This window comes from Aricia agestis, chromosome 22 (genome assembly GCF_905147365.1).
Source record: "Aricia agestis chromosome 22, ilAriAges1.1, whole genome shotgun sequence".
Lineage (NCBI taxonomy): Eukaryota > Metazoa > Arthropoda > Insecta > Lepidoptera > Lycaenidae > Aricia > Aricia agestis.
Window position 1 is genome coordinate 2,323,601 of NC_056427.1, and position 14,618 is coordinate 2,338,218.

The window sequence follows — 14,618 nt, forward strand, 5'->3', positions numbered from 1 at the left end:
AAATTTAAATAGAAAATTCAAATATAAAGCGTAGTAGTATCTAGTGTGTACTTTAATTAATTTTATTGTTATAAGTTAATACACATAAGTCTTCCGTATTTAATAATTTTACACATTGCTCCATATTTTTTTTTTGTTGGAAAAATATAATAATTATTTAAACAATAGGTGTGCTTTATATAATGTTTGACACATTTTTCAAAATGAAATAATAATAATTTGAATAGACAATATATTTTTTTATATATCAGCAATGTGTATTATTATTTTTATGATAATGTTGTGCCTTATCATTGTCTTAGGGAGGTGCTTTATTCATAAATAGAATATGTAACATAGTAACTCATAATAGCATTATTTCGATCTATAGAAAGTTAACTTAGTTAATTATAATTCTAATTTATTGCAAGTCGGTTGTATTATATTTAGTTTGTAATGCATATGTAATGCGGGTTTAAAATAATATTTTTACTAAATTATTTCTCAACATCACGATGTAAATATTGCCATCATTTACCATAAAATAAGTGAAGTACTTACCAAAAATCTTAAGCGTAGTGAAGTTAGATAATTTGAGAGATATCTGTAAAATATTTCACTTCACACTATTGACTTTTGGTACGTACAGTAAAATGTAATCAGTATTATACACCTTTAATTTATGCATATTATAATTTTAACACCTCTATAATTTGGTTCAGAACATTAATTGCTTACAAACTTTACTGTTATAGACAATTTTGAGATGAAATCAACGATTATGAATTTTTCAATTTATGCAATATTGTATTCCTTTCTTTCTAAACAACAGACTGGTATAATAGATTTTTCATATGTTTATATAGTTTTAGATTGTTTAGTTGCTTTGAATCTCTTAAAAAATAATTGGAGTATATAATATCTTAGGTAACATGGAGGTAAAATAAACGCCAATGAACAATTAATGTTGTTAGAGGAGCCATAAAATGTAGTAAAATCTTGCCAATATTATATCTATTTTCTTTGGATGTACGATTCAAAAGTGACAAAATATAGAGACATCCATTTTTGGGAGGTTGCAATATTTTTTGTTTCAATTAACTGATTTATAAATCCACTGGTATAAAAATAATTCCTGACATTACTGAGTCGGCCATAATAAAGAAGAAAAAGATTTTTTTTTCAGAAGTGTGATCAACTGATCACTTCTGAAAAAAATAATCTTAAAATTTGAATAAAAAGAACACCCTGTATATTTGGTCACTTATGAACTTCAACGAAATTTTTTAAAATAGTTTAATTATTACTAAAATTATTGTTAATCAATTAGTTGTTAATTTAACAAGAATAAAACAAAATATTTTTGTACATGCTAAAATATCTTTTATTTCAAGGTTACGGTTTTATCTCGGAAGTACTACATATTTTTTACATACTCTTATATTATGTTAGGATATGTACTGTTTTTTTTAGTGAAAACACTACCGATAAATATCGGTGGTGTTTACACAAAAAAACAGTATCCTAAGGGCGTTCGCTGCGTTAAGCGTGCGCCCGGCCACCCGCGGGCCGCGAGGCGTGCTTGTTTCATCATACCTCATGTCATCCCATAGAGGCTCTATGGGATGACATGAAACAAGTACCCCTCTATGATAGAGCAGCGCTGCGTGAGGCGGTTCAGCTGTCACACGCCGCGCGTGCAGCGGTGCCCGCCCCGCGGGCGACGGGTCAACAATCTAGACGTGACAAATGGGCTGATTGGCTGACGCCTTTGTACACGTCGGCGTCGTCGTCTGCTGGCTAGGTAATATATCATTAAAAATCCATAGGTATCGACGACACCCGCGCGATTGATATTTTACTGGCTGGTGCGAGAGACGGGCGTAATTGGTGGACAGGTGACCGTCGAGACCGCCCGCGACGGTCAGGCTGAGAGAGCTGTAGTCTGTCAAGAAAGTGAAGACGCGCGCGAAAATTTTCTAAACGTAATCACGCTTAAAAGGTGTTTTTTTTATTGTATTCTCACAGAGAACGCTTATTACATTTTAAATATCGTCACCTTGCACATTTTTATTTAGAATTAATAAAGTTCACATTTAAAAATTTTCGCGCGCGTCGTTACTTTCTTGTCAAAATATATGTAACAAAATTAACCTACAGGCTTGGCTTGGGTAAAAAAATTTCCTTTTTTGGGAAAAGGATATATTGAACAATAATAAGACAATTCACATAAAAATATTTTTAATAAACAAATACATTTTTCATACCTCTTACTCTATATTACATCCATAACCTACTCAATCACAAATCATACAGTCTGTAATAAAAAACTTAAACCCTAAAATAACGAAAAAAAAACTTAACAGCCAAGCGTTTATAAACCGACAACGATCTTGTCACTTGTGGCACTTGGATGACATTGTCAAGAGGGCGTGATTCGTAACTGTCAATTTACAAGATGGCGGCATTTCCAGTTTTGTCAATTTTGACCATGCACCACTGACCTCTGTGCCATGCACCGAAAGATTGTAGTAGGTGATTTTTGGAAATCTTGGGTCAAATGTCTCAATATTGAAAAAGTTCTTTGCTCCGTCTAAAGAGTCAGGCTTGCGAGCGAAAAATTTAATACTTTTCACAGCATTAGTTTATCTAGATATATATTCTTTAGTTTTATCCTTGAATTTCTTTACTTCTACCCTCAAATTCTGCTTCTATAGTATGACTGCCAGTTTTAGCATAATTTTATGTTTAAGAGAAATTCAACCCAACAATTTCACAAACTAAAATAAGCTGTACATAATGACGGTAAACCAAGTATACCCAAACATCCAAAAACAATTTCGTGTCATAAAGTTGTAAAACCAGGGACTTGTTTGATAAGACCGCATAAACTATAATCAGTAAATTGTAGCCTATGTATTTTTAACCGACTTAAAAAAGGAGGTTATCAATTCGACCCGTATGTATGTAATATTTCCAGAACTGCCTAGTTTGCGATCTAAATTTCCAAAGTGTATATATGTATTTAACTATGTTTTTATGTTTGTGTTCACATATCTCCGGAACTACAAATCCGATTGATCTTTTTTGAGATCTTTTTTGTTGTTGTTCAAGGTATTGTTCAACTTAGACAATATTGCAAGTTCAACCAAAATCGGTTCAGTATATTCGTAGTTAATAAATAATAACGTTTTGAAGTCGGTTATATCTTTTTGAAATACTATTATGTACACATAGGTACAAATAATGTTTTGGCGCGTCAATTACATCTACCAACGCCATGCTTATACTATACAGGGTGGAGCCACATACTGAGACTATAATATTGTTATTATTTTATATGGGGTACTAAGTCAAGTGAAAAATCCCTGTGGATTTGACGACACACACATAAATAGAACGACTAACTTACTCGTAAGTATATATTAATTTCAGTGCGTATATTGTCGGTTGGGTTAGGTTAAGGAGCGAAGCCGCATTGGGTAATTGCGGCTTGAAATAACGCACCTGCCTTGCGGCGACGCGCGTCAACACAATATAAGAAAACAACGGCGCAGTGCGTTATTCATTCTCCCACTTCATCTCCTCTCCGTCGTTGCTTCGAAAAGCTTGTACGACGCAGCGCATCAATGTGATGCATTAACTCGTCGCATCTAACATAAATTAAATCGTAAACATAAGGGAGTCGACGCTGTGATGCACCGCAACGTATAGGAGTAGGAGGCTTCGCTCTAAGGGTAGGAGATTTTACAGGAATTCAGTAAAAAACTAAACACAGAACTCTGGGCTAATACAAAATAGTTGAAAATCCAAGTTGACTCAAATGACAATGTCAGAAATTTGGCCTTTCAGACCTATTGTATAATTTCGAGTTTTTTGGATGGAAAAAAATCCTTAGCCATTTCGCCCAACCGACCTTTTCAATAGTCTGGATCCGATTATTGCTTTTCGTTACTACAGGCCTCGCTAAGGTTTCCTATTGCGTTCAGAATCATTCTACCTCTGACTCCTCTGAGACTTTGGGTCCAACGAAATGGGAGCCACACATAGAATCGTCGAGGTAAAATAATACTAAACAGTCATCCGGAACATGTAAAATAAAGAATGAACTTCGTTGAACGATGGCGCTTTAAGTATCTTTTTTCTATGGCAATTTTAAGTTGGCGTCTTCTGACTTACAATTATGACTTGCGGGTTGCGCGTGGATGACATTAACACGCGAAACAGCTGTCACTTAATATTATAGCGCTAACGGCAACATGCAAAACTATATTTAGATGACATTGTCATGAGCGACATTGTCATTCGAAAACATCCTTTTATCCTCATAGGATTGTATGTCACGTGGTTTTATAGCATTTAGTCACTGACTGTGTTGAGATCTCTGTTTTACATGTTCGCTGGACTTCTAAAATTAGGTCGCCATTTCATGGCTTACATTTTCTTGTCATCTAGTCAAATCGGTTTTATTTACATTTCAAGCTAAATAGAAAGACAGTTTTGTATTTCTATAGACTATTTACAGAACACGAAGAAATTCTAACTACGTTACTTGTCTCTTTCATTCACACACAATCGTATCACCTGTATAAACGAGATAGATGAATATTCGTACGCGAGTGAAAGAGACAAGCGATAGATCGATAGCCTATTTTATATTAAGTGTTCGAAAATGGAGCTATGACAAAATATTTTTGGAGGTACTGCAATTTGATTAACATTTAAACACTACACGAACATTTCATAATAACATTTAATTTCTACACAGTTTTACTTTAATATTTTATAGCATCCAGTCTATCGAAACTAACATTAAACCTACATCTTTTTACCTAATTTTTAAACTGTTAACATTGCTTCTCCTAAATAGAATCACATGTACGCCCAATGTTAGGGCATAAGCCTCTATGTATACTTCATTATTTCAAATCAAACGCTTTTATCTTAATATTACTTTTCATATAAAGTGCATTTTCCAACCTTGCGTCTGAAAAATATAGTGCAACAAACATTAATCAGTGTTGCCAACTTATAAATATCAAAAATCGTTGACGTCTTCTGAATCAACGATTAAAAAAAAACTTAAAACTACCTTCCTCGGCAGTAAAATCATAAATTAGGTAACAAGTGTAGGAAACCTAACTTAGCACTTTAGAACAAAACAACTTACAAGTATTCAGGTATCGTAGTCTTCGTCGATTTGCAGGTTCCCCGCGTTCAAATGATCCAAATCAACCGGCGCGGGAAACTTAACTTCCGGCTTCTTCTCCTTCTTCGAGTTTTGTCTCTGGATTTTTTTCTTAACGGCGATATTTGCCACCGGATCGAGCACTTTGATTTCCGGTTTCTCCAGATCCTTGGTGAAGTCTATATTTAAAACTGGCGTGATGGGTTGGTTCCTTACGTCTAGGAATATATCTTGCTTTGGCACTTTGACTGGCTCCATGGGAGTCAAGGTATGGGTTGATGTGGATGGTTGCGGGGAGTAAATTGGATTGACTTTGATGACGCTCCTGTGGTCATCAAGTAGGGTTTCCTGGTAAAAGTTAGCCGTGACAACGGGTTTGTCTTGTTTGACTGTTAGATCTATAGCTATTCCGGGACTTGGGACTAGGGTATTTGGTTTCTCTTCGCTCGTCATCCGTTGGATAATTTTTTCTCTGAGCGCTGGCAACACTTGTTGTACTTTGACATCTGAGCTACTCGAACTGTTCGAGTCTTCTCTGACTACCCTCCGAGGTACAGTTGTGTCGGAAAATCTGAAAAAAAAAGTTTTATGTATTTAATGCAACAATTTGTTATTAAAAAAAAACGCGTGTGATTTATTAGTTTTTTTTTTACTAATATTATTTTATGACCTTGTTTCTAAAATGTATCATTGAAGAGTTTTTGTGAAATATTTTTACGTGGGCGGAGTTTATTTGTGAATCACTGGAATTTGTATACGGGGGAACACAGGAAGTTGTGTCTATAGATAAATTATTAGCTCTCCAGTGACCTATGTAGGATGTAACATAAAGTGATAATACTTAACGGTGTGTATGTTCCTTGCTTGTGTGAAAATAATATAATAGCTCCCACACCGGTTTCGGTGACGGTGGCCGGTTTCATTGAAACCAGGCCAGCTACGCAGGAGTAATTTTATAGTGCCCAAGTGTGAGCGCAGTACACAAGAGCACTCACTATTCCTTTACTGTTATAAGTTATATCCCAGTGGGACGGAAGACCGACACGACCGGCGAGAGATCAGGCGCAGGACCGACTTTTTACATGCCCATCCGACGCATGGATCATCTTACTTGTCAGACAATCCGGTGATCAGCCGTTGGAAATATGTTATTTCCAAGTTTGGTTAGGACAATGCATGTCCTAACCAAACTTGGAAATAACATATTTCCAACGCGGGAATCGAACCCACGACCTCCGAGTCAAGAGCCGCGCTTATGTCTTTTAGTGCTGCTACTTTCACAGTGAAAATAGTAAGCATTAATGCGATATAAAGGTACGTTCTCATTATGCCGAACCGCATCGGGGAGCGCAAACAAACGCTTCAAATCTTAAATACAATTTGTATGAACGTTTATCACACACAGTTTTGAGCTACAGCGGCTTGCAATATTGCGACTTGCGAGGCAGATTGGTGTGCTAGCTCAGTGCCGAATTTATATTTTTTATGAGTAGGACACACTGTCAGCCCCATGAAGCTAATATAGAGAGGAGGTGTCGTAATCGAATTTCCTTAAGAAACGACGCGTGACAATTTGCGGGGTGAGGGGGTGTCAAGCTCCGCCCACTTTTCAATCTTTCATCTATCGGCTAAAAGCAAAACTACTAGCTTAGGTCGATGTTGATGTTACTACGTAGTTCAGCTATCTAACACTAGATGTCAAAATTCTTGAATATTATGGGACATACTCAGAACTTTAAAAAATATATATTATTAATTATTATAATAAGTGCAATTAATAAAGTAAGGGTTAGTATTTTTACCGATTTTTTAATGTAAAATAAGGGGATATACGAGTAAACGAGTCACCTGATAAACTCAAACTTTTTTATTCAGAATAAATTTTTGCAAATGTTCTCTGAACGTCTACATGATGCCTACCACCGGTGATAGAAAGCAACTTCCGTCGCCCATGGACACTCGCAACATCAGCAGAGCTACAGGTGCATTGCTTTTTAAGAGGTAATAGGGGGGGGGGGGGGGGAGAGAGGCGGCCTATGGACTATCAATCAATTTCTTCGATGGTAAGTACATGAAAGATGATAATCCACGCTCGATCAGAATGGGATCGCAATGATAGTTTTGTTTGCTAAAAAAGTAGCGTTAGCAAAATTTTCTGATAGCATTAATTGATAGGTAAGTAATCGACCAATTCTGTACATTAACGGCCATTCCCAATATTTGATCTATCTCTGGTTTTGCCCTATTAGAGATAGGAATGGCTCACATTAGACATTAGAGACATATAGTTTATGTCAATTGTGAGCTATTCCTATCTCTAGTAGGGAAAAACCAGAGATAGATCAAATATTGGGAACGTAAGACTGGGTTGCACCAACTAACTTTCACTTTAAGTGTAACTTTAACTACAATGCAAAATGTCAAATCTTTGGTTAAAGTTTAAAAATTGACGCCATCAAGACGCCATATTTAACCATGACCATAGAGCTCGACAAGGTATTAAATGCGCGTGACGAAAAAAGGAACTAACGCTGTCATCATACATAAAACGCAATTTTTGACAGTTCTCCTTTACCAGCAGCGCCCCCGCCCACGTTCATTTATAACCTTGTTGGACCAGCTGTCACCTGTCAATTTCTCCGGTCAAAGTTAAGGTTAAGGTTAAAGTTAAATTTACCTTAACTATAACCATAACTTTAACTTTAACCACGCCTCTGGTGCAACCCAACCTTAAGGTTATTACCTTGTTTTTGGTCAACCCCATGGCAGCTTCAACTCTTTCAGTTAAGTACTTTATTTTTTATTTTTGAGCGAATCCAAAATTTTCATGAAAAAGATTTGTGGTAATGTGGTTTTATCAATGAATGTGATTCAGCTATTATTTTATTAATCAATTACTATAATAATATCACATATTACCTATTATTATCACAAAAAAATAAAACAAAAACTTAAAAGAAATGTCCGCAAATAAAAACGTTTTTGTTTGTCGACCCTAAGGCTGGCCCAATATCAGCCGCGCGCGTCAACAATCAACATTAGCAAACAAAGTGTCATTGCGATACTTAATAAAAATACAACCTCCTCGTTTGTTGGAAATCGGTTAATAATTTAATTCTAAATACGGCCCTGGATATTTGTTACGTTCATAGTAGTTATCCAAGATGACGACAGATGGCGCTTTATAAGTAATATGATAATAAAAGCTATATAAGTACGGTTTTAGCTATTAAATGTGTTTAAGACAAAGTGTATCACGGTTTTAAGTATTCAAGTATGATTACTGCAATAAACTTATGCAAAATTATAAGCATTTACGTCTGTATTATCTTTCAAAGGTCTGGCCATCTAGTGTCAAGTAGTATAATTAACGCTGAAAGCTAAAATGTTCTAGAACTTTTATATGTAAATTACATTTAAAATTATTTACAAATGAAATATGATGGTATTTATATTATCAGAACGTCTGTCTGAGTGTTTTCGACATTATAAAACACAATACTTCATCCTTTCCTTGTTAAAAACGCAAAAAAACACTAATTTATTGGGAGTCTTGTTACGTGTGCACCTGACAAACGCTGAAAGTATACTGACTTAAGCCCCGCCCACAATGATGACGTCAGGACCTAGTTGAAAATCACAGTGCACAGTTGCTTAGGCCATCTCCTCTCTATAATAGCTTCATGGTCAGCCCCCTATGGCCGCGGCCTTTATGGTCTATTTATAAATCCGGGGCTGTGCTAGCTTATATCTGGCAATAATAATAATATATTAATAATATCTATGGACGCTTCAAACCACGTCAGTCTGGCCCTGTGGTAAGTACCTGAAAGACTTGTGTTACAGGTACCAGACAACGGAAATATATTTAATACTTTTATACTATACATATATTTAAGATTTTTATTATATGATACACATATTTTATACACATCCATGACCCAGGAACTTTGAAAACTTTTTGTTCCGTCGGCGGGATTCGAACCCGCGACCCCCGGCTTGAGCTACCAACGCGTTCACCACTGAGCCACAGAGGTTTTTTGATTTCACTCGTCACTCCCCCACCACGTCTTCCCCCACCACGATACAACTCGACTAGGCGATGTCACTGGGACATTACCTATCAACTGCGACATCAGCAGCGTGCATGATGTGACCCAGGGAGGCGAGTCGAGCTGCCCTCGTGCGAGTACACCGGCACAGTAGCTGCCTACTTCAGCCGCTCGTACTTTGTAACCTACCCTTAATGCAAATTTACATTGAGTCAGTAACTGACGTCAGTACACTGACTGCTGACTTGGCACTGCCATAGTGTAAAGGTAGATTTACATCGAGTCAGTAACTGACGTCAGTCCACTGACAGCAGCTGACTTGGCACTGCCATAGTGTAAAGGTAGATTTACATTGAGTCAGTAACTGACGTCAGTCCACTGACAGCAGCTGACTTGGCACTGCCATAAAAGTGTAAAGTTGACTTACATTGAGTCAGCGGTTTACGTTTAAATAACTGTTCACATCTTTCGCCTTAACTCTGACGCTGGCAACTCCTAAATGGGGAGGCTTACGCCAAAAGAAGAAGAAGAAGAGTCAGTGGTTGTCGTCAGTGTTCTGTGCTGACTTGAAATCAATTTACAATTGGCAGTGCTAAGAGCCAGTCCACATGGCACGTTGCGTCGACTTAGCGTTGCCGTTGCGTTGTTTCACATACAATACAAATAACCAAGGTGTTCACACGGCGCGCTGCGTCGTCGCAACGCATACATGAGGGACAGCAGCCCCCGAGACGAAGCGGGAGAAGGTGATGACGTTTAGGTCTAAGTCAGCACTGACGGCAGTAGACTAACGTCAGTTACTGACTCAATGTGAATCTGCCTTTATGTGTTAACGTAACTCACCTAGACGAATTTGGTGAACTCTCCCCGCTCAACATTTCTCTCTCCTCCCCCGCTGTGACGTCTGGTATATTTTTAACCTGAAACATACAAAATATAATTAAGTAAATGTGACTTCGGAAATAGCCCTAAGCTTGGGAAGACATTTTTTTGTGGGCAGTAGTAATGTCTAGTTGATAAACTGAAAAGAAATGCATAAAACTGCGGCCCGCTCCGCTGCGATTCATTATTATGTGTTCTGTACTACAAATTCATTCATGCTACAAAAAAATAGGTCAGTGAAGAATTGATGATGTAATCACAATATATTAAACATTTAGGTATGAGAACCTTTTCGTCTAAGCCCTCCAGACATAATAAAAGGTTTATAAATTTAAATCAAATACAAGCAAGTATTTAAGATGTAAGTTGATAAAGTGGGTAAGTAAGAATTTTTTTGCGTACATGGAGACTTTCGAACCGGGAAAATGATTTAAAATAAAAATCACTGGATCAACAAAAAAGGATATCATCTCAAAGGAAAATAAATGAACTAATAATAATATTTTAAAATGATAAAAGTGATAAAATTTATAAAAAAATTGTACATAAGTAATTAAGAATTAAAATTCCCTATGTCAAAAACTACTGAACCGATTTTGATGAAACTTGTATTGTAGTACTCCCTAAGTTGAACAATACCTAGTAAAACAAAAAAAGAATCACTTTAATCGGACTTTCGGTTCCGGAGATATTCGAACACAACAATAAAAACATACATACATACACTTTTATTGGCGCATTTGTTCAGACGCTAATATAGACTAACATTCATAAAAACTGGACAGTTCTGATATTACATACATAGGCAAATTGATAGCCTCCTTAATCCTCGTTTAAAAATGAGCAATTGCTTGTAGTAAAAAAGTTGTAAAATGTCAGTTACCCACTTCATCCACTCACGTCTTCATTTATGGAATAAACTAGACCAGCCTTTACCAAAGTGGGCGATAACATCCCCTTGTGGGCGCTGAATGCTGATGGTCTAAAGGAGGTGTGGGACCCAGAAAAAAAGGGAGGGTGATTTGTAATTTTGATTTTATCTGGATGCATATTAAATTGAAATAATGGGGGGCGCTAAAACATAATTTGTTCTCAAAGTGGGCAGTACACAAAATAGGATTGGGAACCCCTGAACTAGACAAACATACAGAATAAAGACAGACACACTTTCACATTTACAATATTAGTATGTGTGAACTATAAACCACTCACCAGATCCCTCAGAAAGTCAAACCTGGACTCGGCCAGGATGCACTGTTTCACGTGGCTGGGGCTAAGCGTCTTGGCGTTCCGTTGTGCAGTGACCTGCATTGCCTTGCCGAGGAGGGATTCCACAAAGAGCTCCAGGGTCCGAGGTGTTGGTATGAGTTAAGGTAGTTAGGGTGACGTTAGAAAAGTGTAATAATATAAAAAAAAATTAGTTTAAAAAAGTCAAGTGCCTTTATTTGCCATTATTGATTACGAGCAAAAAATCATATTTATTGTATAGGAGTAACTTTAATGTTCATTTTATTTTGTTTTTAGTATTTGTGGATATAGCGGCAATAGAAATACACAATCTGTGAAAAAATTCAGAAGTCTAGCTATAGCGGTTCTTGAGATACAGACTGTAGACAGACAGACGGACAGACATTGAAGTCTTAATAATGGGATCCCTTTTCTACCCTTTGTGTAAGGAACACTAAAAAGAAGTTACTCTTGCAGTAGTAACACACTCATACACATCCTTAAGCATTATCATTTACTTTCAATCCTGTAGATCTGAGGTATGAGTTGACAATAAATTATTATTGAAATGAGGAAAATCATTGTAAAAATGATGATTATGTTTGTGCTAATGTGCATGTATAGGTATATAAATATATACCTACTTTATCTCATACTATATATTTAGAAAATAATAATAATCTATGGACATAATAATAATATCTATGGACACTTCACACCACATCAGTCTGGCCCCATGGTAAGTACCTGAAGGACTTGTGTTACGGGTACCAGACAAAGGAAATATATTTAATACTTTTATGCTATTATACATATATTTAAGATTTTTATTATGTGATACACATATTTAATACACATCCATGACCCAGGAACTTACAAAACTTTTTGTTCCGTCGGCGGGATTCGAACCCGTGACCCCCCGCTTGATCTACCAGCAGCCCACCAACTGAGCCACAGAGGTCGTCTAAAATCTAAATATAATATCTATGGACGCCTCACACCATGTCAGTCTAACAACAGAAATATATTTAATACTTTTATAATATACTTATTTAAGATTTTATTATATGATACACATATTTAATCCACATCTTTAACCCAGGAAAATGTTAAACTTTTTTTCCGTTAGCAGAATTGTGATACTATAACTCTAACTCTAATTCTTACCAACATCAATTTATATGAATTATGACAAACATTCATTGATAAAACCGGTTTTCTATTATGTTAATGATGCTGAACTGTTGTTTGTATTAAGTATTTGCACAAATGAAGCAAAAAAAAAAAAACAATAGGATATCAAAATTTTCAATGTTTTGAATTTAGTCTTACTTATTGGATGTGAATTGTAATTTTTCGTTATGTTTCATCATGAAGTATTATAAAAAAATGATTTATATTTACATTATTACTATGCATTGAATAAAATCTAGCTCTACCAAGATATTATATGAAAATGAATGTCATAGTTTTTGTATTGAATTTTTGAAGTACAAAAATGGTTATACAATTCAGTGTTTATTAAAAAGGATATAGATAACAATCGGCACGGCTTGTGCCATTTTCCCCACCTCTTCGTCTTGCTGCATAATTTTCTTAATTCGTCCCTAGGAGCAAACAATAATATGATATCACCAATCACAAATATTATTTACAAACTCACTTTCTTCAAATACCGCCGAATTCGGCGGTTTTTTAACTTACCGCTGGAAACCTAGCATTATATTTTCTTTTTTTCGACGGCATTGTACACTTTTGGACACTAGAACAATTATTTTAGATTAAATTTAGCCCACTTTGATATAACACTACGATCTTCTCGCGCATTTTTGAGGTTAGAAAAGGGAGACGTTCGCAACCCACTTCATTTATATACGCATCTGTCATAAGTTCCACCCCTTTTCCCACTTGAAGCGTCAAGCGACGACGTCGCGCAACTTGTCATTTGTCAAGCGTACATACAGATAAAAAATAGTATTTGGTGACGAAATGTAATTTTTACAAGGTCTTTGGATTTTTATCAATATATTTATATCGTTTTCGAATTTCGGCAGGGTGGGCCGACCATAGACATAATATATACGACAGAATACGGAATCAGTCGAAGTTTAAATTAAGAACAAAAACTAATACGTATTGCACTATATGGCTGCGTTCCAGAAGACGTTAATTTTGACCAAAGCGCTCAAAACGTCCCCTTCTGCCGTTCCCTTTGGCGACCGCGGTCGTTTTGGTCATAGATAATACAGATATATATATGTTTTGGTCGCGATTATGACGCTCAAAACGACCCTCGATGAAGATGGGTCAAAAGTGGGCGTTCCAGTTTTTTTTTTTTAACGTAACTATATCTCGAAAGCCATGTTTGGAAAGTTTTGAGGAGAGAGTAGAGACAAAAAAACTTCATATTATTTCATTATGTACAAATAATATTCTGATTGAGATATATTAAATAACATTTAAGTAATAAATATTTTGATTGGAAAAGAAATTGTTTTAAAAGAAAGGTCAAATGGTTTCTTATAAAATATAATACTAATTTTCATCTCTTCTGTTAAACCTGTTGACTTAGCATTACGCGGTATTGTTACTTATACTTGACAATAATCATTATGCAAAGTATGTGGTTTTGTTATTGAAATATGACTAACGTGAAAACTGAAATGTAATAAAAGCAGATAAAAGTTTAACTATATTAAAATATGATTACTTAAGTAAAAAAATGTAATACTAAAACGAAACAAATTTATAATATTATTATGTATTTTATTTGTAAAATGAATGTAATTATAAACAATTACTTTTATTTACGACTTCAAGAAAAGGATCGTAATTTCTGTTAATATGTATATAAAAAATATTATGTTCTTTTTTTAAACTTTTCACTTGGGTTTGTATCACTGACGCTCACATGCTCGTGGAACGGGAAAAACTACGGTCTTGAGCGTTAGCGTTTTAACGTCATCTGGAACGCGGGGATTATGGTACTACGTATATATTATGTTCTTAGGCTGGTTTTACCATAGACTTATTTATATACTGCATTTTAAGTTTATGAGTTTTACAGTGACGCGTGCCGTCCGCGCGGGCGTTACGCTTACCAACCGTGCTGGCAGACGCGCAGCCTTTATTTAAACCTCGGATGTTTCGGTATCCTGACTCCTGTCGGCCCACCCCGCCCACCCTGCCCCGGCCCCCGGGGCAGTTCAGATGTCGAAAACTCTAATAGCGTTACTGAATACTGCGTTACCTCAACTGTGCCTCGACCTGCAGCCTGCAGGGTCCATACC

The 14,618-nt window shown here is 36.0% G+C and overlaps 1 protein-coding gene across 1 annotated transcript; it reads right to left on the reverse strand.

Annotated features, from left to right (window-relative positions):
* Positions 1–3,188: 3,188 nt before the first annotated feature.
* LOC121738066 lies at positions 3,189–13,192 on the reverse strand. Its single transcript, XM_042129892.1, has 5 exons — positions 13,033–13,192; positions 12,863–12,935; positions 11,314–11,456; positions 10,063–10,139; positions 3,189–5,738 (listed from the first exon to the last, which is right to left on the reverse strand). Exons 1-5 carry the CDS (start codon positions 13,072–13,074, stop codon positions 5,156–5,158), a joined length of 918 nt encoding a protein of 305 aa, XP_041985826.1. The 5' UTR covers positions 13,075–13,192; the 3' UTR covers positions 3,189–5,155.
* Between the last annotated feature and the right edge of the window lie 1,426 nt (positions 13,193–14,618).